We start from the raw sequence: 24,734 nt of genomic DNA, 5'->3' as shown, positions 1-24,734 counted from the left end.
GGAATTGCAAATTTTTTTGGATGTAACTCTACATTATTTACACAATTTTTCATATTTTTTCCATCACCATGGAGCCTTGCTCCTTCCATCTGTGTCAATACAGAAAAGTCTCCTTATCACTAGCCAGAACCCAATCCCACATACTGTTCCTGCATTGTTGCTTGGCTCATGGAATCCCTCCAAATGGCCTTACCATCAAATTCCCCACCTCCAGCTGCCACCCCTTCTTCCTCAATGACCTCCATATGTTCAGATTCCACCAATCCTTAGCCCTCACAAACATAGTCTTGCAGAACCATATCAACCAAGCCCAAACCTCCTTGCAGTATCTTCTCTCCATCCACAAAATTCTTCCACTATGCAATCCCAAAATTCCTGGAACCCATAACATACATTGAAACTAGAGCAACATGCACAACGCCACCTCAAAAAACTCTCCATTCTGCTCACTTTCCACTCTCGCCTTAGAGTATCACTGCCCACCACCTCTACAACCTCCAAACCTCCCCCATGTCCCCTCGTGGCTGACAAACCCTGCCTCGCAGATCTACTACATTTACCCCACCCTCCAAAACTCTCTCCACCACCACACAGAAGCCAGAACACAAACAGACCTGAAACACAGTCATGAACCTTTCCTCCAGAAGCTTTAGCTGCACAGAAATATTCCTAAAGGCCTCGCCTTTTGCCCCACTCCAAAATTCAATCGTGCAGGACTTGTTAAAGATTTTCTCTCCTTCTCTCGGTCTCTACAGTGGAAACACTTTTTTGCCGCCAACCCTACCGAGCAGACTCAACCAAAGACCGATGCTGAACCCTGACTCCTCCATCCAACCGTGAACCACCACCACTACTCCCAAATCACGCCCTGTTAACTTTCTAAACTTTTTTAACCTTGAACCTTGCCTCACCATCATTCCCCAAATTCCTCAACATGCAAACTACCTTTACAACCGCAGAAAGAACTGCAGTCCACCATTTAAAAGCTGATTCCAACATATAATCTGACCTGTGAACAAAGGCTCCATCACTGTTGTTTTGAACCGCAAGGGTTATCCGGCAGCAGAACTCCACCAACTATCACCTATCAAGCTTTCCACAGTACCCCATTCCAGAAATCCAGCAGGAGCTCCAGTCACTCCTCAAATTCTTAGGCCCTTCCCAGAACCACTCCCCAGAGTCCATCTGTCTGCTCATCCCTACCACTCCCTGCACTCCTATCTTGTACATACTTCCTAAAGTCCATACCCAACCACCCAGGATGCCCCACTGTGGCCGGTTACTGTGCCCCCAAGAATCTCTGCTCTCATAGCCCAACACCTTCAAGCTCTTACCCGGGATGTACCCTCCTCCACTGACTCATCGAAGTTCCTGTCCCTTTACCACATGGTGCCCTGTTGTCACTATTGATGCCACTCCATTTAAACGAACATTCCTAATGCCTATGGCCTTACCGCTATTGAACACTACCTTTCCCAATGCCTGAAGGATTCCAAACTTACAACATCCTTCCTAGCAGCCATGACCAGCTAATCCTCATCCACAATTACTTCTACTTTGGAGGCATTACCTACGAATAAATCTGAGGCAAGGCTATAGGCACCTGCATGACACCATCCTATGCCAACCTACTCATGGACCATCTAGAGGAACCCTTCCTAAATACCCGGAATCCTAAACCCCTTACCTGGTTCAGATTCACTGATAACATCTTTGTGATCTGGATCGAGGGTGAGGACACCCTCTCCACATTCCTCCAGAACCTTACTAGGTTCTCCCCCTTTTGCTTCACCTGGTCCCACTCAACCCAACAAGCCACCTTCCTAGATGTTGGCTACATCAGTACCTCTGTCCATACCACATCCACTAACCATCAGCAATACCTCCACTTTGACAGCTGCCAACCATTCTGTACCAAGAAGTCCCTTCCATACAGCCTAGCCACCCGTTGTCATCTCATCTGCAGTGATGAGTGGTTCCTCTCGAAATACATCGAGGGTCTCACTGAAGCCTTCGAGGACCATAATTATCCTCCCAACCTTGTACAAAAACAAACCTCCTGTGCGTTATCTTTCCAGTCCCCCACCACCTCTCAAAGTCTCACTGACTGGCCATAGAGGAGCATTCCCTTGTAACTCAGTACCACCCAGGACTGGAGCAATTCAATTACATTCTCCGCAAGGGTTTTGACTACCTGTCATCAAGTCCTGAAATTAGGTATGTCTTATTCACTATCCTTCCCATCCCTCCCACTGTGGTACTCCACCACCCACCAAACCTACGCAACATTCTTGTCCATCCCTACACAATCCCTGCTACCAATCCCTTACCTCATAGCTCATATCCATGTAATAGAGGTAGATGCAAGACCTGTCCAATATGTTCTCCCACCACCACCTACTCCACAGGCATCACCTATCCCATCAAAGGCAGTGCTGCCTGTGAATCCAGTCATATGATCTACAAGCTAATCTGCAATCACTGTGCTGCATTCTATGTGGGCATGACAACCAGCAAGGTCTGTCCACTTGAGTAGCCATTGACAAACTGTGGCCAAGAAACAGCTGGACCACCCTATTGCTGAGCACGCCACCCAACAAGGTGTTCTTAATTTCAGTAACTGCTTCACAGCCTGTGCCATATGGATCCTCCCCACCAACACCAGCTTTTCTGAATTGCGCTGGTGGAAACTTTACCAGCAATATATCCTACGTTCCCATAATCCTCTTGGCCTCAACCTTCGTTAGTCATTGTTCTGACACATCCAGCATCTTCCCTGTTCTCATTCCAGCACTACACAGCACTCATTACACCATCGCTCCCAGTCTTTTTACTTCTCTCCTCTTCTGCTACCTCCCCCCCCCCCCCCCTGTTCATCTCTCCCCTTCCCTCTGTCTAACATCCCGACTGCACATAGCTACCCTATCCTTTATTTATTATTTATTCACACGTCAAGTTACGCAGGACCAAATTGAGGAGCAAATCTCCAAGGTCATGGAACGTGTCAGTACATGAACTTACAACATAAAAGTAATAACAGATATAAATAAATGTTCATGAACCTGAAAAAAAGTCAGTCCATAAGTTTAAGTAAATGCTATCAGCAATACAATACGAATCAGCTTAATTTTTCAAGGAACTCCTCGACAGAATAGGAGGAGTGACCCATGAGGAAACTCTCGAGTTTCAATTTTAAAACGCGTGGATTACTGCTAAGATTTTTGAATTCGAGTGGCAGCTTATTGAAAATGGATGCAGCAGTCTACTGCACACCTTTTTGCACAAGAGTTAAGGAAGTCCGATCCAAATGGAGGTTTGATTTCTGCCGAGTATTAACCAAGTAAAAGCTGCTTATTCTTGGGAATAAACTAATATTGGTAACAAGAAACGACAATAAGGAATTTACATATTGAGAGGCCAATGTCAAAATACCCAGACTCATGAACAGAGGTCGACAAGAGGTTCGTGAAATCACACCACTTATTGCCCGAATCGCCCATTTGTGAACGAACAATATCCTTCTAGAATGGGAAAAGTTACCCCAAAACATAATACCATACAACATAAGTGAATGAAAATAAGCAAAGTAGACTAATTTACGTGTTGAAGTGTCACTCACTTTTGATACCGTTCGAATAGTAAAAATGGCAGTATTAAGTCATTGAACAAGATCCTGAACGTGGGCTTTCCACGACAGCTTACTATCTATCTGAACACCCAGAAATTTGAACTGTTCAGTTTCAATAATCATATGCCCGTTCTGTGAGATTAAAACATCAGGTTTTGTTGAATTGTGTGTTAGAAACTGTAAAAACTGAGTCTTACTGTGATTTAACATTAGTTTATTTTCTACAAGCCATGAACTGAGGTCATGTACTGCACTATTTGAAACCGAGTCAATGTTGCACACAACATCCTTTACTACCAAGCTAGTGTCATCAGCAAACAAAATATTTTAGAGTTACCCATAATATTAGAGGGCATATCATATACATAAATAAGGAACAGGAGCGGCCCCTGGGGCACCTCCCACTTGACAGTACCCCACTCAGATCCCACATCACAGCCGTTATCAACATTGTGAATAATGACCTTTTGCTGCCTGTTGCTAAAGTAAGAGGTGAACCAATTGTGAGCTACTCCCCTTATTCCGTAATGGTCCAACTTTTGGAGCAAAATTGTGAGATCAACACACTCAAATGCCTTTGTTAAATCAAAAAATACGCCAAGTGTTCAAAACTTTTTGTTTAGCCCATCCAGTACCTCACAGAGGAAAGAGAATATAGCATTTTCAATGGTCAAACAACTTCTAAAGCCGAACTGTACATTTGATACCAAATCGTGTGATATAAAATGATCAATTAACCTTACATACACAGCCTTTTCGATAACTTTTGCAAACACTGATGGCATAGAACTAGGTCTAAAATTATCTACATTATCCCTTTCTCCCTTTTTATAAAGCGGCTTTACTACTGAGTACTTTAATCGCTCAGGAAACTGACCATTCCTAAAGGAAAAATTACAAATATGGCTAAATACAGGGCTAACATGTGCCGCACAGTACTTTAATATTCTGCTAGACACTCCATCATAACCATGAGAGTCCTTAGTCTTCAGTGATTTAATTATTGACTGAATCTCCCTCTTGTCTGTATCACAGAGGAGTATTTCAGACGTCAATCTCGTAAAGGCATTTGCTAAGAAATTTATATGATTTCCTGTATAAACTAAATTTTTATTTAATTCACCAGCAATTCTCAGAAAATGATTGTTAAATACTGTACATATATCTGATTTATCATTAACAGAAATATTATTACTGCGAACTGACTTTATATCATCGACCTTGTGCTGCTGACCAGACACTTCCTTCACAACTGACCATATGGTTTTAATTTTATCCTGTGAATTAAGCTATTCTATTTGCATACCACATACTTTTTGCCTTGCTAATAACATTTTTAAGCACCTTACAATACTGTTTGTAACGGGCCACCATAGCTTGATTGTGACTACTTCTAACATTTTGATATAATTCGTGCTTTGTTCTACAAGATATCCTTATCCCACTAGTCAGCCAACCGGGCTGTCCATTACTGTTAGTACCCTGTTTAGAATGTTGTAATGGAAAGCAACTCTCAAAGAGCACGAGAAATGTGTTATGGGAAGCATTGTATTTATCATCTATATTATCAGCACTATAAACATCTTGCCATTCTCGTTCCTTGAAAAGTTTTAAAAAACTCTCTATTGCTGTTGGATTAACTTTCCTACATAGTTTGTAATTAAATATGACATTGGTTTGAGTACAAAAACCTTTTAGTGTTAAAATTTGTGCATCATGGTCTGAAAGGCCATTCACGCTTTTACTAACAGAATGCCAATCTAGTAATGAAGAGTGAATAAAATCCTCTGTCCACCTTGTCCCTGCATGCTCTCCAGCAGCACTTCACTGTCTCCCACCCCTACCCTGCTACCCCTCCCCCTCCACACCACAGCCTCCTCCTTACACAAACCCAGCCACCACTCCCATCATGGACTGGTGCTGCTGCTCACAGTGTGGCTTCAGTTGCCGAAGACTGCAGTCATGTGTGTGTGAGTTGCATTTGTGTGTGTGTGTGTGTGTGTGTGTGGTCTATTTTTTATGAAGGCCTTGCTGGCCAAAAACTTATTTGTGACAGTCTTTTTGTTGTGCTTTTGGCGATTCGGCATCGCCGCTCTCTTGAAAGTTTCCAGGTTGGAATATCAACAATGTTATTATCAGGGCTTTGATTATCTACCATCATGCCCTGAAATGAGGGACATTCTACCCAAGATCCATCCCAACCCTTCTAAACTGGTATTTCATCACCCATCTGACCTCCACAACATCCTAGTCCATGGATATGCCTCTCCCAATTCCAACCCCTTGCCCCAGAGATCATATCCCTAGACACAGGTGCAAGACTGGCCCAATTCACTCACCCAACACTTCCTGTTCCAGTCCTGCCACAGGCTTATCCTACGCCATCAGAGGCCAGACCATCCGTGAAAGCAGCTGTGTCGTATACCGACTGCTGCATCATTGCACAGCTTTTTATGTTGTTATCAACACCAGCTAGCTGACCACCACAAGACTGGCCGAGAGCAAAGTGGACTATCCTGTGGCACAACATGCAGCTGAACATAACATGCTCGATTTCAATGACTGTTTCACAGCCTGGGCCATCGCGATCCTCTCCTACACCATCAGCTTTTCTCAACAGTGCAGATGGGAGTTATCCTTAAAACATATTCTCCACTCGCGAAATCATTCCTACCTCAACTTACAGTGTCCCACACACTCCCACGGACAGTTTCTGCCCCCTCTGTCCTACTACCTCCTCCCAATTCACATCCTGTCACCCTCATTGCTCGCCACTCTCTGCCAATGCACCCACCAGTCTGTTCCCCCCCCCCCAGTCTTTTCCCCTTCTCCCCCCCCCCCCTGCTTACCCCATGCCTCCACATCACACAGCCTTCTGGCAACCTTGTCCTGCCACCTAGTTGCTGCACGTTCTGCCAGACGATGCTGACTCTTCCAACCCCCCCCCCCCCCCCCAAAAAAAAATCCCCTCCCAACTGTATGAGGTGTGTTCAAAAAGAAACCCAACTTATGAAATAGTGCACCAACCAGCAGAGAGAGAGTGCTGTGGCTACTGAGCGTTCTTAGTGGTAGGTTTAGACAACAAACTGCCATTTCCCTCATATCGCTCAGACAATTATCAAGCGAACCACAGCAGCTCATCAGAATAGTGCAATGAAGGAGCTTGAAGAACAATGTGTGTGTGTGAAATTCTGTTACAAACTTGGCAAAACTTTCACAGAGACATTCCAAATGCTTAGTCAAGCAGACAGGGAGGACTGTATGAGTCATGAGTCGCACACAGTGCTACAAGTGGTTTAAATGTTTTCAACAGAGCAGAATGCCTGTCTGTGAAGATTCCAAGTCTGGACATCCTTCCACATCAACAGGAGATGGCCATGTGGATAGTGTTTGTGCTGTGATTCACAGAAATTGTCATTTAACTGTCCAGGAAGTCGCTGAGGAAGTGGGCAGCAGCATAGGATCATGCTATCAAACTTGACATGCATCGTGTCAGTGCAAAATTTGTATCACATTTGTTGACTGAAGATCAGAAACAGAACCATGTTGAAATGTGCAAGGAACTGATTGCCACTGTTAATGACAATTAAAACTTTCTTAAGAACATCATAACATGTGATGTGATGTGGGTGTATGGCTATGATGCTGAAACAAAGATGCAGTCATCGCAGTGGGTGGGCAAAGGGTCACCTCATCCAAAAAAAAGCACGCGTGAGTCGGTCAAAGATCAAGGAGATGTTGGTTGTGTTTTTTCACCAGGAAGGCGTTATCCACCATGAATTTGTGACACGTGGTCAGACAGTAAACAAGGAAGTCTTCCAGGGAATCCCAGTGCACATGAAGGATGCTGTATGCAGTAAGAGGCCTTAACTGTGAGAAAACCAGAGTTGAATGTTGCATCATGACGATGCGCCAGCTCACATGTCACTCCTTGTCTGCAGCTATCTAGCAAAACACCACATTCCTGTTGTGCCCCATCCAGCGTATTGTTCAGACCTAGCCCCAGCAGACTTTTACCTGTTTCCCAAACTTAAAAACACATTCAAAGGACAATGTTCCCAAACCATAGAGGAGATATACAACAATGTGACAAGAAATCTGTGTGCCATCCCACAAAATGTGTTCCAGGAGGCATTCTAAAATTGGAAAAAATGATGGGAATGGTGTAAGGTAGAGGGGACTATTTTGAAGGGGACAGTACTTAAAATGTTGTACAATAAGCAATAAAGCTGATACATCAAAAGTTCCTTGGGTAACAGAAGAGATATTGAATTTAATTGATGAATGGAGAAAATATAAAAATGCAGTAAATGAAGGAGGTGAAAAGGAGTGAAAAGTCTCAAAAGTGCAAACTGGCTAAGCAGGGATGGCAGGGAGGACAAATGCAAGGATGTAGAGGCATAATAAATACTGTGTACAGGAAAATTAGAGAGACCTTAGGAGAAAAGAGAACCACCTGTATGAATATCAAGAGCTCAGTTGGAAAACTAGTCCTAAGCAAAGAAGGGAAAGCAGAAAGGTGGAAGGAGTATATAGAGGGTCTATACACGGGCGATGTACTTGAGTACAATATTATGGAAATTGAAGAGGATGGAGATGAAGATGAAATGAAAGATATGACGCTGTGTGAAGAATTTGACAGAGCACTGAAAGACCTTAGTCAAAACAAGGCCCCAGGAGGAGACAACATTCCTTTAGAACTACTGATAGCCTTGGGAGAGCCCTGACAAAACTCTACCAATTGGTGAGCAAGATGTATGAGACGGGTGAAATACCCTCAGACTTCAAGAAGAATATAACAACTCGAATCCCAAAAAGCAGCAGGTGTTGACAGTTGTTCAAATTACTGAACCATCAGTTTAATAAAAAATACTAACATGAATTCTTTACAGATGAATGGAAAAACTGGTAGAAGCCAACCTCGTGGAAGATCAGTTTGGATTCCGTAGAAATGTTGGAACACGTGAGGCAATACTGATCCTACGACTTATCTTAGAAAATAGATTAAGGAAAGGCAAAACTACATTTCTAGCAAGTAGACTTAAAAGAAAGCTTTTGACAATGTTGCCTGGAATACTCTCTTTCAAATTCTGAAGGTGGCAGGGGTAAAATACAGGGAACAAAAGGCTGCTTACAATTTGTACAGAAACCAGATGGTAATTACAAGAGTCAAGGGGCATGAAAGGTAAGCAGTGGTTGAGAAGGGAGTGAGACAGGGTTGTAGCCTATCCCCAATGTTATTCAGTCTGTATAATGAGTAAGCAGTAAAGGAAACAAAACAAAAAATTTGGAGTAGGAATTAAAATCCATGGAGAAGAAATAAAAACTTTGAGGTTTGCAGACTTGGATGAGCAGTTGAATGAAATGGACAGTGTCTTGAAAGGAGGATATAAGATGAACATCAACAACAGTAAAACGAGGATAATGGAAAGTAGTCAAATTAAATCAGGTGATGCTGAGGGAATTAGATTAGGAAATGACACACTTAAAATGATGATGGTCGAAGTAGGGAGGATATAAAATGTAGACTGGTTATGGCAAGGAAGGCGTTTCTCAAGAAGAGAAATTTTTTAGCATCAAGTATAGATTTAAGTGTCAGGAAGTTCTTTCTGAAAGTATTAGTATGGAGTGTAGCCATCTATGGAAGTGAAACATGGAGGATAAATAATTTACACAAGAAAAGAATAGAAGCTTTCGAAATGTGGTGCTATAGAAGAATGCTGAAGATTAGATGGTTAGATCACGTAAATAATGAGGAGGTATTGAACAGAATTGGGGAGAAGAGGAGTTTGTGGCACAACTTGACTAGAAGAAGGGATCAGTTGATAGGACATGTTTTGAGGCCTCAAGGGATCACCAATTTAGTATTGGAGGGCAGCGTGGACGGTAAAAATTGTAGAGGGAGACAAAGAGATGAATACACTAAGCAGGTTCAGAAGGATGTAGGTTGCAGTAGTTACTCGGAGATGAAAAAGCTTGCACAGAATACAGTAGGATGGAGAGCTGCATCCAATCAGTCTCTGGACTGAAGACCACAACAACAACAATGGCAAAACTTTTAGTGTCCGATTTTCTTATCTCATTTCCTTGTCATCGCCTGATTTAATTCTGCTACATTAAATTATCCTTGTGTTACTCTTGTTGATGTTCATCTTGAAACCTCTTTGTCAAGACTCTACCCATTTCACTCAGCTGCTCTTTCAAGTCCTTCAGTGTCTATGTAAGAATTACAATGTCATCAATGGACCTCAAAGTTTTTATTTCTTCCCCCGACCTTCAGTTCCCTTTCCATATTTCTCTTTGGTTTCCTTTAAAGCCTGCTCAGTGTACAGACTGAGTAACATTGGGGATGAGCTGCAAATATGTCTCACTTCTTTCTCAAACAGTGCCTCCTTGTCAAGTCCTTTGATTCTTACACCTGCAGAACAGTTTATATACAAATTGAAAATAACATTTGCTTAAACTAATTTATTGATGCTACTTAATAATTTCAAAGGGTATATTCCAATTAACAACAGTAGGGCAAGGATAGATTGCTACTCACTGTAAAGATGACACACTGAGTTACAGACAGGCATAACAAAATATTGTTACACATTTCCAAAGCTTTCTTCAGAAAATAATACATGCACACATTCATACAAGTGAGCACCCCTCACAGATAGACAACTGCCATCATCAGCAGGTCAGATCGGAATGCCATTCCTTTTAAAAATGCCAAAACTGTTTCTATAAATCTCTAAATGCTACATATCTAGATTTGCCTTTCTTTAACAGTCTTCTAATAAGATGTACAGTCAGTACTGGCTCGCACGTTCAGACATTTCTCTGGGTCCCCAACTCATCTTCACCAAGATTGGCTTCTGCTACTTTTCCCATTCTTCTGTAAATAATTTGTGTCAATGTTTTGCAGCCACAACTTATAACAGTGATAGTTCCATAATATTCACACTTGTCAGCATCTGCTTCCTTCAGTGCTGCAATTATTACATTCTTCTCTAAGACTGAGGATACTTTGCCTGTCAAGTACATCTCAAAACTAGGTGGAAAAGCTTTGTGATAGCTATCTCTCACAAGGATGTCAGAAATTATGAGGAATGTTGTGTTCTCCAGGGGATTTGTTTTTGATCTAGGTGTTCCAGAACAATCAAATTTTTCTTTCAGTGTCATAGCTCTCTTCTTATCTTCATTTACTTCGTCTACTCTTTCTATGAAATTACAATATGTGATCGAAAGCATCTGGACACCCCCAAAAACATACGTTTTTCATACTAGGTGCATTGTGCTGCCACCTACTGCCAGATACTCCATATCAGCAACCTCAGTAGTCATTAGGCATCGTGAAAGATCAGAATGGGGTGCTCTGTGGAACTCACTGACTTTAACATGGTCAGGTGATTGGGTGTCACTTGTCTCATACGTCTGTACGTGAGATTTCCACACTCCTAAACATCCCTAGGACCACTGTTTCCGATGTGATACTGAAGCGGAAATGTGAAGGGACACATACAACACAAAAACGTACAAGCCAATCTTGTCTGTTGGCTGACAGAGACTGCTGACAGTTGAAAAGGGTCATAATGTGTCACACATCTATCCAGACAATTACCCAGTAATTCTAAACTGCATCAGGATCCACTGCAAGTACTACGACAGTTAGGCAGGAGGTGAGAAAACTTGGATTTCATGGTCGAGAGGCTGCTCATAAGCCACACATCACACTGGTAAATGCCAAACGATGCCTCACTTGGTGTAAGGAGCATAAACATTGGACGATTGACCTCCAGTAAGAGCGAAAGCAGCTGAGCTCAATCTGTGCACAGTTCCAGAAATGTGATGTTTCCACTTTAGTTTGGAATCTAAGTGAAAATTCAGGAACTTAGTGCTGTCAACTTTAACTTCTGGTTAAATCAAACAATGGAAGCTCCAGATAGGAATATCAACAGTGTAGAAAAATACAGATTGTTACTTACCGTAAAGAAGACACATCAGGTTGTAGACAGGCATGATTAAAAGACACTCACATATACCTTTCAGCCACAGCCTTTGTCCGTAAAGAAAGACAGACAGACAGACAGACACACACACACACATACATACGCGAGAAAACACACATCATGCACACATTACCGCCCCGCCAAATGCTGGAGCTGGTGGTCATGTGTGTCTGAGGTATGCTTTCTTGTGTGTGTGTGGGGGGGGGGGGGGGAGGGGGGTTGCATGCATGCATGTGTGTGTCTCTTTACTGATGAAGGCTGTGGCTAAAGCTATATCTGAGGGTCTTTTAATCGTGCCTGTCTGCAACTTGACGTGTCTTCTTTGCAGTAAGTAGCAATCTATCTTTTCTATATTGTTAACTTCCAGTTACTGATTTTCACTGTCTATTCCTCTGATTTTTGTGACTCAATGATTGAAACTGCCCAAAAATTTATCTTATTAAGGTTAGCATAAACAGAGCTAACAGCAAACCAGGTACAAACTTATGATAATATGTTATGGGTGAGGGTGTTCTCAGATTTTGTTACATTGCTGGTGTCATCTGCAAACACACAAAAATTGGCACTTATCACCATTCTCAGCTGTAGACAAATTGTTGACATAGATCGGAATCAGTAAAAGAGCCAGGAGAGAGCCCACCTTCCCTATTTTCCAAATAAGAACTTTCCTTACAAACAATGAGTTACAGAATCTGATGGCTGGGAGTATTTGCTTTACCTACTAACATCCAAGCCCAGATTTTCAATGTAGCTGAAGTAGCGAGGAGAACCGAGAGTGAAGTATGAGACGATGGTGATGTCAAGAGCCCGGCAGAAGGCACGCAGTTCCCGCTGCTGATGGTAGACATGGAGCTCCACTTGCAAGTTGGCTGGTCTGACCCGTGCTGACCGCCAGATGCGTTTTATCTGCTCGGCACTGAAGTTGGAGAGACCAATCGACAGGGCACGGCCCGTGTCTACCTGGACTTCCATTGCCTGCACAAATTACATAATGTACAAGTTAGAGCTTCTGTTGTTAAGTTACAAATTTGATCACTTAATATACTGAATTTCTTTCAAATTATGTTCCAAAAAATACACCACTGGCCATTAACATTGCTACACCAAGAAGAAATGTGGATGATAAACAGATATTTATTGGACAAATATATTATACTAGAACTGACACGTGATTACATTTTCTCACAATTTGGGTGCATAGATCCTGAGAAATCAGTACCCAGAACAACCACCCCTGGCCGTAAACGGCCTTGATATGCCTGGGCATTGAGTCAAACACAGCTTGGATGGCGTGTACAGGTACTGCTGCCCATGCAGCTTCAACACGATACCACAGTTCATCAAGAGTAGTGACTGGCATATTGTGATGAGCCAGTTGTTCAGCCATCATTGACCAGTCGTTTTCACTTGGTGAGAGATCTGGAGAATGTGCTGGCCAGGGCAGCAGCCGAACATTTTCTGTATCCAGAAAGGCCCATACAGGACCTGCAACATGCAGTCGTGCATTATCCTGCTGAAATGTAGGGTTTCCCAGGGATCGAAAGAAGGGTAGAGCCACGGGTCGTAACATATCTGAAATGTAATGTCCACTGTTCAAAGTGCCGTCAATGCAAACGAGGTGACCGAGACGTGTAACCAATGGCACCCCATACCATCACACACCAGTATGACGATGGCGGATACATGCTTCCAATGTGTGCTCACCGCAATGTCACCAAACATGGATGTGACCACCATGATGCTGTAAACAGAACCTGGATTCATCCGAAAAAATGACGTTTTGCCATTCGTGCACCCAGGTTCGTCGTTGAGTACACCATCGCAGGTGCTCCTGTCTGTGATGCAGCGTCAAGGGTAACCGCAGCCATGGTGTCCGAGCTGATAGTCCATGCTGCTGTAAACTGCGTCGAACTGTTCGTGCAGTTGGTTGTTGTCTTGCAAACGTCCCCATCTGTTGACTCAGGGATCGAGATGTGGCTGCATGATCCATTACAGCCATGCGGATTAGAAGCCTGTCATATCTACTGCTAGTGATACGAGGCCATTGGGATCCAGCACAGCATTCCGTTTTACCCTCCTAAACCCACCGATTCCATATTCTGCTAACAGTCACTGGATCTCGACCAACGCGAGCAGCAATGTCGCGATACGATAAACCGCAATCGCGATAGGCTACAATATGACCTTTATCAAAGTCGGAAAAGTGATGGTACACATTTCTCCTCCTTACACGAGGCATCACAACAACGTTTCACCAGGCAACGCCTGTCAACTGCTGTTTGTGTATGAGAAATCAGTTGGAAACTTTCCTCATGTCAGCACGTTGTAGGTGTCGCCACCGGTGCCAACCTTGTGTGAATGCTCTGAAAAGCTAATCATTTGCATATCACAGCATCTTCTTCCTGTCGGTTAAATTTCACGTCTGTAGCATGTCATCTTCATGGTGTAGCAGTTTTAATGACCAATAGTGTATTACTGATGTAGTGTATGTTCTGAGGCATCAAGGGATCGCAAATTTAGCATTGGAGGGCAGCGTGTAGGGTAAAAATCGTAGAGGGAGACCAAGAGATGAATACACTAAGCAGATTCAGAAGGATGTAGGTTGCAGTAGGTACTGGGAGATGAAGAAGCTTGCACAGGATAGAGTAGCATTGAGAGCTGCATCAAACCAGTCTCGGGACTGAAGACCACAACAACAGTGTATTACTATTTTTATTAATGCAAAACATCCTACACGGTGATTCAAAAAAACATTTACAAACAGAAACGGCACATCAGGCATAGATCAAAGATCAGTAATCACATGGAAACGAGTCACAAATGCCACAAGAGAGTGTTACTATACTAACACTGGAGTGCAGAGAGACTGTTGCCATTCAGACCATGGAAGCATCTACAATGGGCTTCCATTGCCTGCACAAATTACGTAATGTACGAGTAACATGGCTAGCTACATGCACCTCGAAATGGATGAGATGCATCTGATTTATGGCACAACCAGATCATGTTATTGTATTGTGTGAAATATCCTGCTAGAAGGGTGCCACACCATACATTATTCTCCATCCTCCATCGCCAATTGTGCAAAACCGGCTCATTCCATGTGCACAGGTGGGTACCTGGTTGTCAATGAACAATATGGAGAGCTACAGCGGATGAAGGCAATGTTGAAAGGGTGCAGCTTACGTCATCAACAAGGACACGACGTGTATCCTACACCACTGATATCCACAACCCCCCTCCACCTTGCACACTGTACACGATGAAAGTTCCATTTCACCCATTTCATTTCCAACACGTCCAGGTGCTGCAACCAGGGGACAATAGTAAGTGCATAGTATCTGTGTGGTGGTTTCTGTAGTAATCCACTGCAGACTGAAGCTTCACACAGAGTGTGTTCTTCACCGATTAGACTGCATTCTCACTCGAGGGTTTGATGAATTTTCATAACTTGCATATGTGGCAGATGTGAACCCGCATGCTACAAGTATGCATGCCTCACATTGCAAATTTACCTTTAATGTGTGGGCTGGCATTGTTGGAGACTGTCTAATTGGGTTCAGTTTATGTGATCGCTCTAAGCTCGTGGTTATAGCTTGATACCGGTGCCTACCAATTTTAATTGTATATTACAGCACTAAGGATGGTCACTAAGTGACTGAAAATCGATTTTGCTGACAATAAAACAACAAAATACAGCCAATGCTGATTTTCCTTCCAATTCAATCCACTACTTGGTCATGGTGCACATAACTCCACGGAGGCGCCAATCAAAGAATCCTGTTTGCATTCCAGAACACTGATGCCATGACCTTTCCCACCAAAAGAATTGTCTTTGCTTGCTTTGGTGGCAGAGAATCAGCGTGTTTCCACTGCTTTGACTGTTGTTTTGTCTCTGGTGTATAATAGTGCATCCAAGTTGCATCTGTGGTCACAAACTGGCACAAAAAATTTGTTTGTTTCTCCTAAAACGGACCAAACATTATTCCAATATGTCAATTATAATGCATTTTTGATCCAGCATCAACAATCGCAGCACCCATCTTGCAGATAATTTTTTCATTTCTAATTCTTCAGTTAAAATGTGATACCCTTTCAGATGACATCTGGCAACCGTGAGCAATTTCATGCACTTTCAATCGCCGATACTCCATGACCATTTTGTGCACTTTTGCAATGATTTCTAGAGTAGTGACACATCTTGGCCAATCACTGGGAGGATTATCATATAAGCTCTTCCAACCAAATTTAAATTCATTTGTCCACTTGGAAACAGTTGAATATGAAGGTGCAGAGTCCCCCGGTGTATTCTGGAAATTGGCATGAATGTCCTTTGCTTTCATACCTTTCTTTATGAAGTATTTAATCACTACTTGAATCTCGATTTTTTCCACCTACACAAATTACTACACAGGAACAATAACAGAGCCACATCACCGCCACAGCTTTCTTGCAAGAGCACTGACATGGCACATGTTTACAGGCAACAGTCCAATGAATATCACATGAACAACTCTTTTCGCTAGTGCTGACCTCTCTTGGTGATTCCGAGAACTTTTCAAACAACCCTCATATTCTTTACGACTGTTGTTATTCTGTCATGGATTTTCCACTGTTTGTACTGTTGACCACTTAAGAAGTACTGCAAATTATAACAACACATAATTTACTGTACATTTTTTATGATTTCTGTACTATAATTCAATGATATGCATTTGTACAGAAAACCATAAAAAATGGATACATAGTCAGGTTGAGTTTTTGCCCCAGCTGCATTATCTTTTTTCTCCTTTATATTAATTTATCTGTCATCTCTTTTTACCTCTTATATTTTGCAGCTTTTCTAATGCATTTTCTTTACTGTGGCCACTGCTTCTTACATTATGGGTCTCATTGAAAGTTTTGGGTTCACTCTGATCTTTCCTGTTCAGCAAGTTCTTTATTGTACTCTTTTCTATTCCTAGCTTATCTTTTTTAAAAATATTATGTACCAGAATAAAAATGCTCATGTCATAGCACAAAAAGGGGAATGTGTCCTGGGCAGAGTTAAGATGAAAAATCAATCTCGTAGATTCAAAAACATTTAAATCAAAACATCTTGACATATTCACATTTTTTACTTGTTAGTGTTAGTACCTGTGTTATATAACATATTGCTTTGTGTCAAGTAAAGTAACATGATACACAATATCATGTTGTATAACACGATACATGACACCATGTTATCCAACATAGCATTTGTCATGTTGTGCAATATGAAATAACGTGTTGCTAAAGTTTAGGATGGATGCATCTCCCCTCTGGGATGCTTCCTATTATAGATGCAACCCCACTCTTGGATACTTCCTATTGTGGTGCACCTCATTCTCTAGAAGCACTTAAATGTTTGTCTATTCATTCTTACATCCCTCACCATACATAGTATACATTTTTTTCCCCCAGGGAAAAAAAAATCAACTCCCCTGTACCTGCTCCAAATACTGAAATCAAAAAATTCCCCCATGAAACACCCCCCCCCCCCAAAAAAAAAAAGTTTTTTAGCTATTACATATATGATCTTCAGGCATATATTATATATTGTCTACTATTGCTGGTGAATCTTTTGGATCTTGGGCACAGGACCAGGGACTTTGGCCCATAAATTGCAAGATGCAGGTGGGCCAACATCTTGCAGCTAAGACAGCTCACTGTGTGGGGAAGTGGAGCTAACTTGTAAAAAAGCACAAATATGTCAACATTGTTTAATTTAAATGTCTTTGAAACTGCCAGATAAGTCAAAAAGCTAGTTGTTCCCTTTTTTTACATCCCTAACGCTACCCAGGACACATTTGTCTTTTTTGTGCTGTTACAGGAACATTTCTCATCCTGGTTCTCAACTATTACTCTATCATAATTCTGACATTAAATCACCATAGCTTGACAACTGATGTAGATTTTTGTTGACTCGGGCAATGACTGTTCCAGTACAGGTTTGCTTATTGACTTTCAAACTATGTTTCTTGAATTGGACATCATTAGTCTGGGGCTCCTCTATTGTTATCTGCCTGGTATGGTTGAATCTGTCCAGTATAGCCTGCTGAGTCCAAACTTTTAGCTTAACTGTGCCATGTTGGAAGAGAATGAGTATTTTTGAGCTGCACATAAATACTTGTTGTTGTTGTTGTGGTCTTCAGTCCAGAGACTGGTTTGATGCCGCTCTCCATGCTACTCTATCCTGTGCAAGCCTCTTCATCTCCCAGTACCTACTGCAACCTACATCCTTCTGAATCTCCTCAGTGTATTCATCTCTTGGTCTCCCCCTACGATTTTTAACCTCCACACTGCCCTCCAATACTAAATTGGCGATCCCTTGATGCCTCAGAACATGTCCTACCAACCGATCCCTTCTTCTGGTCAAGTTGTGCCACAAACTCCTCTTCTCCCCAATCCTATTCAATACCTCCTCATTAGTTATGTGATCTACCCATCTAATCTTCAGCATTCTTCTGTAGCACCACATTTCAAAAGCTTCTATTCTCTTCTTGTCCAAACTGTTTATCGTCCATGTTTCACTTCCATACATGGCTACACTTCATACAAATACTTTCAGAAACAACTTCCTGACACTTAAATCTATACTCGATGTTAACAAATTTCTCTTCTTCAGAAACGCTTTCCTTGCCATTGCCTGTCTACATTTTATATCCTCTCTACTTTGACCATCATCAGTTATTTTGCTCCCCAAATAGCAAAACTCCTTTACTACTTTAAGTGTTTCATTTCGTAATCTAATTCCCGCAGCATCAACCGACTTAATTCGACTACATTCCTTATTCTCGTTTTGCTTTTGTTGATGTTCATCTTATATCCTCCCTTCAAGACACTGTACATTCCGTTTAACTGCTCTTCCAAGACCTTTGCTGTCTCTGACAGAATTACTATGTTATCGGCAAATCTAAAAGTTCTTATTTCTTCTCCATGCATTTTAATACCTACTCCAAATATTTCTTTTGTTTCCTTTACTGCTTGCTCAATATGCAGATTGAATAACATCGGGGAGAGGCTATAACCCTGGCTCACTCCCTTCCCAACCACTGCTTCCATTTCATGTCCCTCGACTCTTATAACTGCCATCTGGTTTCTGTACAAATTGTAAATAGCCTTTCGCTCCCTGTAGTTTACCCCTACCACCTTCAGAATTTGAAAGAGAGTATTCCAGTCAACATTGTCAAAAGCTTTCTCTAAGTCTACAAATGCTAGAAACGTAGGTTTGCCTTTTCTTAATCTAGCTTCTAAGATAAGTTGTAGGGTCAGTATTGCCTCACGTGTTCCCATATTTCTATGGAATCCAAACTGATCTTCCCCGAGATCAGCTTCTACCAGTTTTTCTATTCGTCTGTAAAGAATTTGCGTTAGTATTTTGCAGCCGTGACTTATTAAACTGATAGTTCTGTAATTTTCACATCTGTCAACACCTGCTTTCTTTGGGATTAGAATTATTATATTCTTCTTGAAGTCAGAGGGTATTTCGCCTGTCTCATACATTTTGCTCACCAGATGGTAGAGTTTTGTCAGGACTGGCTCTCCCAAGGCTGTCAGTAGTTCTAATGGAATGTTGTCTACTCCTGGGGCCTTGTTTCGACTCAGGTCTTTCAGTGCTCTATCAAATTCTTCACGCAGTATCATATCTCCCATTTCATCTTCATCTACATCCTCTTCCCTTTCTATAACATTGCCCTCAAGTACATCACCCTTGTATAGTCCTTCTATATACTCCTTCCACCTTTCTGCCTTCCCTTCTTTGCTTAGAACTGGGTTTCCATCTGAGCTCTTGATATTCATACAAGTGATTCTCTTTTCTCCAAAGGTCTCTTTAATTTTCCTGTTTGCAGTATCTATCTTACCCCTAGTGAGATAAGCCTCTACATCCTTACATTTGTCCTCTAGCCATGCCTGCTTAGCCATTTTGCACTTCCTGTCGATCTCATTTTTGAGACGTTTGAATTCCTTTTTGCCTGCTTCATTTACTGCATTTTTATATTTTCTCCTTTCATCAATTAAATTCAGTATTTTTTCTGTCACCCAATGATTTCTACTAGCCCTCGTCTTTTTACCTACTTGATCCTCTGCTGCCTTCACTACTTCATCCCTCAAAGCTACCCATTCTTCTTCTACTGCATTTCTTTCCCCCATTCTTGTCAATTGTTCCCTTATGCTCTCCCTGAAACTCTGTACAACCTCTGGTTTAGTCAGTTTATCCAGGTCCCATCTCCTTAAATTCCCACCTTTTTTCAGTTTCTTCAGTTTTAATCTACAGCTCATAACCAATAGATTGTGGTCAGAGTCCACATCTGCCCCTGGAAATGTCTTACAATTTAAAACCTGGTTCCTAAATCTCTGTCTTACCATTATACAATCTATCTGAAACCTGCCAGTACCTCCAGGCTTCTTCCATGTATACAACCTCCTTTTATGATTCTTGAACCAAGTGTTAGCTATGATTAAGTTATGCTCTGTGCAAAATTCTACCAGGCGGCTTCCTCTTTCATTTCTTCCCCCAAATCCATATTCACCTACTACGTTTCCTTCTCTACCTTTTCCTACTATCGAATTCCAGTCACCCATGACTATTAAATTTTCGTCTCCTTTCACTATCTGAATAATTACTTTTATCTCATCATAGATTTCTTCAATTTCTTCATCATCTGCAGAGCTAGTTGGCATATAGACTTGTACTACTGTCATAGGCGTGGGCTTCGTGTCTATCTTGGCCACAATAATGCGTTCACTATATTGTTTGTAGTAGCTTACCCGAACTCCTATTTTTTTATTCGTTATTAAACCTACTCCTGCATTACCCGTATTTTATTTTGTATTTATAACCCTGTATTCACCTGACCAAAAGTCTTGTTCCTCCTGCCACCGAACTTCGCTAATTCCCACTATATCTAACTTTAACCTATCCATTTCCCTTTTTAAATTTTCTAATCTACCTGCCTGATTAAGGGATCTGACATTCCACGCTCCGATCCGTAGAACGCCAGTTTTCTTTCTCCTGATAACAACATCCTCCTGAATAGTCCCCACCCGGAGATCCGAATGGGGGACTATTTTACCTCCGGAATATTTTACCCAAGAGGACGCCATCATCATTTATCCATACAGTAAACCTGCATGCCCTCGGGAAAAATTACGGCTGTAGTTTCCCCTTGCTTTCAGCTGTTCGCAGTACCAGCACAGCAAGGCCGTTTTGGTTAGTGTTACAAGGCCAGATCACTCAATCAGCCAGACTGTTGCCTCTGCAACTAGTGAAAAGGCTGCTGCCCCTCTTCAGGAACCACACGATTGTCTGACCTCTCAACAGATACCCCTCCGTTGTGGTTGCACCTACGATACGGCTATCTATATCGCTGAGGCACGCAAGCCTCCCCACTAACGGCAAGGTCTATGGTTCTTGGGGGGGGGGGGGGGGGGATAAATACTTAACACAAACAATCACAGCTGGGAAAAAAACTCAGCCTATATGATTAACATAAAACCAGATTTATATGCATTTTATGAGCAACTTAAGACTGCTATACTGTGGAAAAGGATAAAGCTTTTACAAAACAACAGGACAACCATTAATTACATGTATTCATCTGCCTTCTTACAAAATTTGAACTGATTTGCACAAGTTTGAAACACAGAAGTGTCACACATAAAAAACTTACAAAAAATGAGTTATTTGTAGGTTAAATTCAAATGAAGCTAAATTTTTAAAAGATTCAACTTTATCATAAGAATACATTTTTTAATTATGGATTAACTTTAAACCATTTTTGCAGATTCAGTTCACTTAACAATGAATTTTATTGTACACTTAGCTCGACTTTAAACCATCCATCTCAAAAATGGGTAAAAATTATTGGATAAAAAATTCAATTTGAGTTTATCCATTTACCTTCATGTGAAGTTTGAACCAATTCATACAAGTTTAGAGCACAGAAATGGTGCGCTTCAAAAGCCTTCCAGAAAAATTAGCTTTTGGCGCTTAAAATCCAAACACAGCAGGATTTTCCCAAACTGTTAAAACTTATCTTACACAAAGCTCCGATACATCAGTGGACCAAATTTCAACCATCAGTCTTGCACGTAACATCTGAACAATGTCACTGTTTCTTCATGTAAAATCCAAGTGGTGCACATACAAATGGTGCCATTAGCTGACCATTAATTTCACCCCAATTAAAATCTTCTGCAAAACGAATTAATCGATTTGCCTGAGTGCCAGCTCTGGTTTGTCTTTCCTTTCTTGCTTAAAGGCCACTGGTTTGGAATACATCAAAAATTTTCACCCCACGTTTCTATCTCAAATTGGAACCAAGCTCCAAGAAACCCCCCCACTCCAAACCACTATTCAGTGTGCAGGCTTTTCACACATACTTCATTACAGTGCTTTCTTGCTGGCTTTCCTATTAATGCACGAATACTCCTCGTTTGTTCACATTTACCATGTTGTCAGTTTAGAGGAACTGCGAGTTCATTACGAGGGTGAGTCAAATGAAAACATTAAATATTTTTTTTAATATTATTTATTGTGCAGAAGTGGTACAAAGCTGTGTCACCTTTCAACATAATCTCCCCCATGCTCAATGCAAGTCCTCCAGCACTTACAGAGTGCATAAATTCCTTTTAAAAAGGCGTACCTCTTCATTAGAACTGAACTTCTTTCCTCCCATTGCATCTTTGAGTGGTCCAGACATATAGAAATCACTTGGGGCAAGGTCTGGTGAGTATGGTGGACGAGGAAGACACTCAAAATGCAGGTCTGTGAGTGTTACAACTGTTGTATGGGCAGTGTGGGGCCTTGCATTGTCATGTTGCAAAAGGACACCTGCTGACAGCAATCCAGGTCGCTTTGATTTGATTGCAGGCCACAGATGATTTTTAGGAGATCTGTGTATGGTGCACTGGTGACAGTGGTCCCTCTAGGCATGTGATGCTCCAAAATGACGCCTTTTTCATCCCAAAAGAGAGTCAGCATAACCTTCACTGCTGATGGTTCTGTTCAAAACTTCTTTGGTTTTGGTGATGAGGAATGGCACCATTCCTTGCTCACTCTCTTCATTTCCAGCTGGTGGAAGTGAACCCAGGTTTCGTCCCCAGTAATGATTCTTGCAAGGAAGGCATTACTTTCCCGTTCAAAGCACTGAAGAAGTTCTTCACAAGCATCAACATGTCGTTCTCTCATTTCAGGGGTCAGCTGCCATGGCACCCATCTTTCAGACACATTGTGAAACTAGAGCACATCATGCACAATGTGGTGTGATGACCCATGACTAATCTGTAAACATGCTGCAATGTCATTCAGTGTCACTCGGCAGTTTTCCTTCACTATGGCTTCAACTGCTGCAATGTTCTGTGGAGTCACAACTCGTTGTGCCTGATCTGGACGAGGAGCATCTTCCACTGAAGTCACACCATTTGTGAACTGCCTACTCCATTCATAGACTTGCTGCTATGACAAACATGCATTACTGTACTGAACCTTCATTCGTTGATGAATTTCAATAGGTTTCACGCCTTCACTACACAAAAACCGAATAACAGAAAGCTGTTCTTCCTTGGTGCAAGTCGCAAGTGGGGCGGCCATCTTTATAGTGATACTGCGACGGTATGTGTGCATCTGCACTATGCTGCCACCTACAGGCCATTCTGCACATTGTTTGTAGCATGCTTACCAACTTACAGGATAACTGCGCGAAATTTCGATTTGTTATTACAAATTTAAGGTTTTCATTTTACTCACCCTCGTACATTTACGTGTGAATGCCCATATAAATTTTATTTCGGTTATTGGGTAAATCCATTTTGACCCCTCAGCCATTTTCAGTAACCTGTAATGCCGCTTCACCACTGGTTGTGTCAGGCTATAGTAGGATACACCTGTAGTGGGCCAAAACAGTTTAGTTGACCAATAACATACATACTCACTTCTTGTCCCTTACATTATGTTCCACACTCTTGCTAGACAAAGTAAACTCCAATACCTAAATGATTAATGCATTTGTATAAAAACCTTCCATAGGCTGATATGATCCGTGTTCATATCAAACAAAATATTTCCATCCTTGTCCTTCGGAAAACTTTCATCTTGTAATTCCTGGAGGCCAACAGGGTAATGTATAAGATACAGATCCACATACTGCAGCTGCAGAGCAGCAAGAGACTTCTTCAGGTACTTCTCAACACACTCTGCCCTGTTTCCCACTGGTGGTAGCTGAAACAACACAACAAAGATATTTTCGGTAACAATGCAAATTTATTACTAATCTCAATCAGAGACAGTTGTAATTGAGAGGAACGGATTGACTCTTTAGTGGCATATGCACCACAGTGGATGCCAAATACTGTATACCTGAATGGAATTCAAACCCAGACAATTGGTCTCAGGGGGTGGTGGTCAGTTGGAAGAACAATGCCCATAACAGGTCTACCTGGCATGTTCAGTATTAGTTTTAGTCAAATTTGGTGTTAGTTGTTGAAGACTTTGGTGTTTTTTTTTGGCAAGTTCAGTGTTACTTTTTGTCACACTAAGTGCCATTTTGGTGCCAATTCTCTCTTATTTTATTTTCTCTATTTCGGTATATTTCTTCAATTTCAGTGCTATTTTTGGCCAATTTTGTTGTTATTTCTATTTTGGCCAATTTCCATATTATTTTTTGTGAAATTTGGAATTTTTTGCCAAATTTTGTGTTACTTTTTGCCAAATTTCATATTACTTTTTGCTTTCTGTGTTACCTTTTTACCAAATCTAGTGTTATTTTTATGAAATTCTGTGTTACTTTTTGCCAAATTTGGTGCTACTTTTTGCCCAGTTCAGCATTATTTTTTGCCAATTTCAGTGTTACTTAACTGCAGTTTGTTATTCGAGACACGAACCGTCATTTTTAGATTACACATGAACCTCAATCTTGAGAAAAAAGGAGGCAACATGCAATTTCAGTGTTCAGTAACAATCAGCTATGAATATTGTTAAACTGTTGCCCTCACTTTTAAACACATCTTACACGGAAAAGTGACAAATTTCACAACATTTCCTAAAAATCCAAATTTCATATTATTCTGCTAAAAACCACCAATTTCGT

General features: G+C 41.5%; 1 protein-coding gene across 2 annotated transcripts in view; it reads right to left on the bottom strand.

The window, feature by feature from the left end:
- The window catches only part of LOC126210079 (1,5-anhydro-D-fructose reductase-like), an 83,263-nt gene that overhangs the window by 36,589 nt on the left and 21,940 nt on the right, over nt 1–24,734 (bottom strand). For both annotated transcript variants that reach the window (XM_049939206.1, XM_049939205.1), the window contains exons 3-4: nt 23,666–23,866; nt 12,344–12,600 (exon numbers count right to left, since the gene is read on the bottom strand). In XM_049939206.1, the coding sequence (XP_049795163.1) occupies nt 12,344–12,600; nt 23,666–23,866 (458 nt within the window). The remainder of the gene's footprint in view (nt 1–12,343; nt 12,601–23,665; nt 23,867–24,734) is intronic.

This window comes from Schistocerca nitens, chromosome 10 (genome assembly GCF_023898315.1).
Source record: "Schistocerca nitens isolate TAMUIC-IGC-003100 chromosome 10, iqSchNite1.1, whole genome shotgun sequence".
NCBI classification, from domain to species: domain Eukaryota; kingdom Metazoa; phylum Arthropoda; class Insecta; order Orthoptera; family Acrididae; genus Schistocerca; species Schistocerca nitens.
Note: the sequence above shows the minus strand (reverse complement) of the source record. Positions and strands in the feature narration are given on the sequence as shown.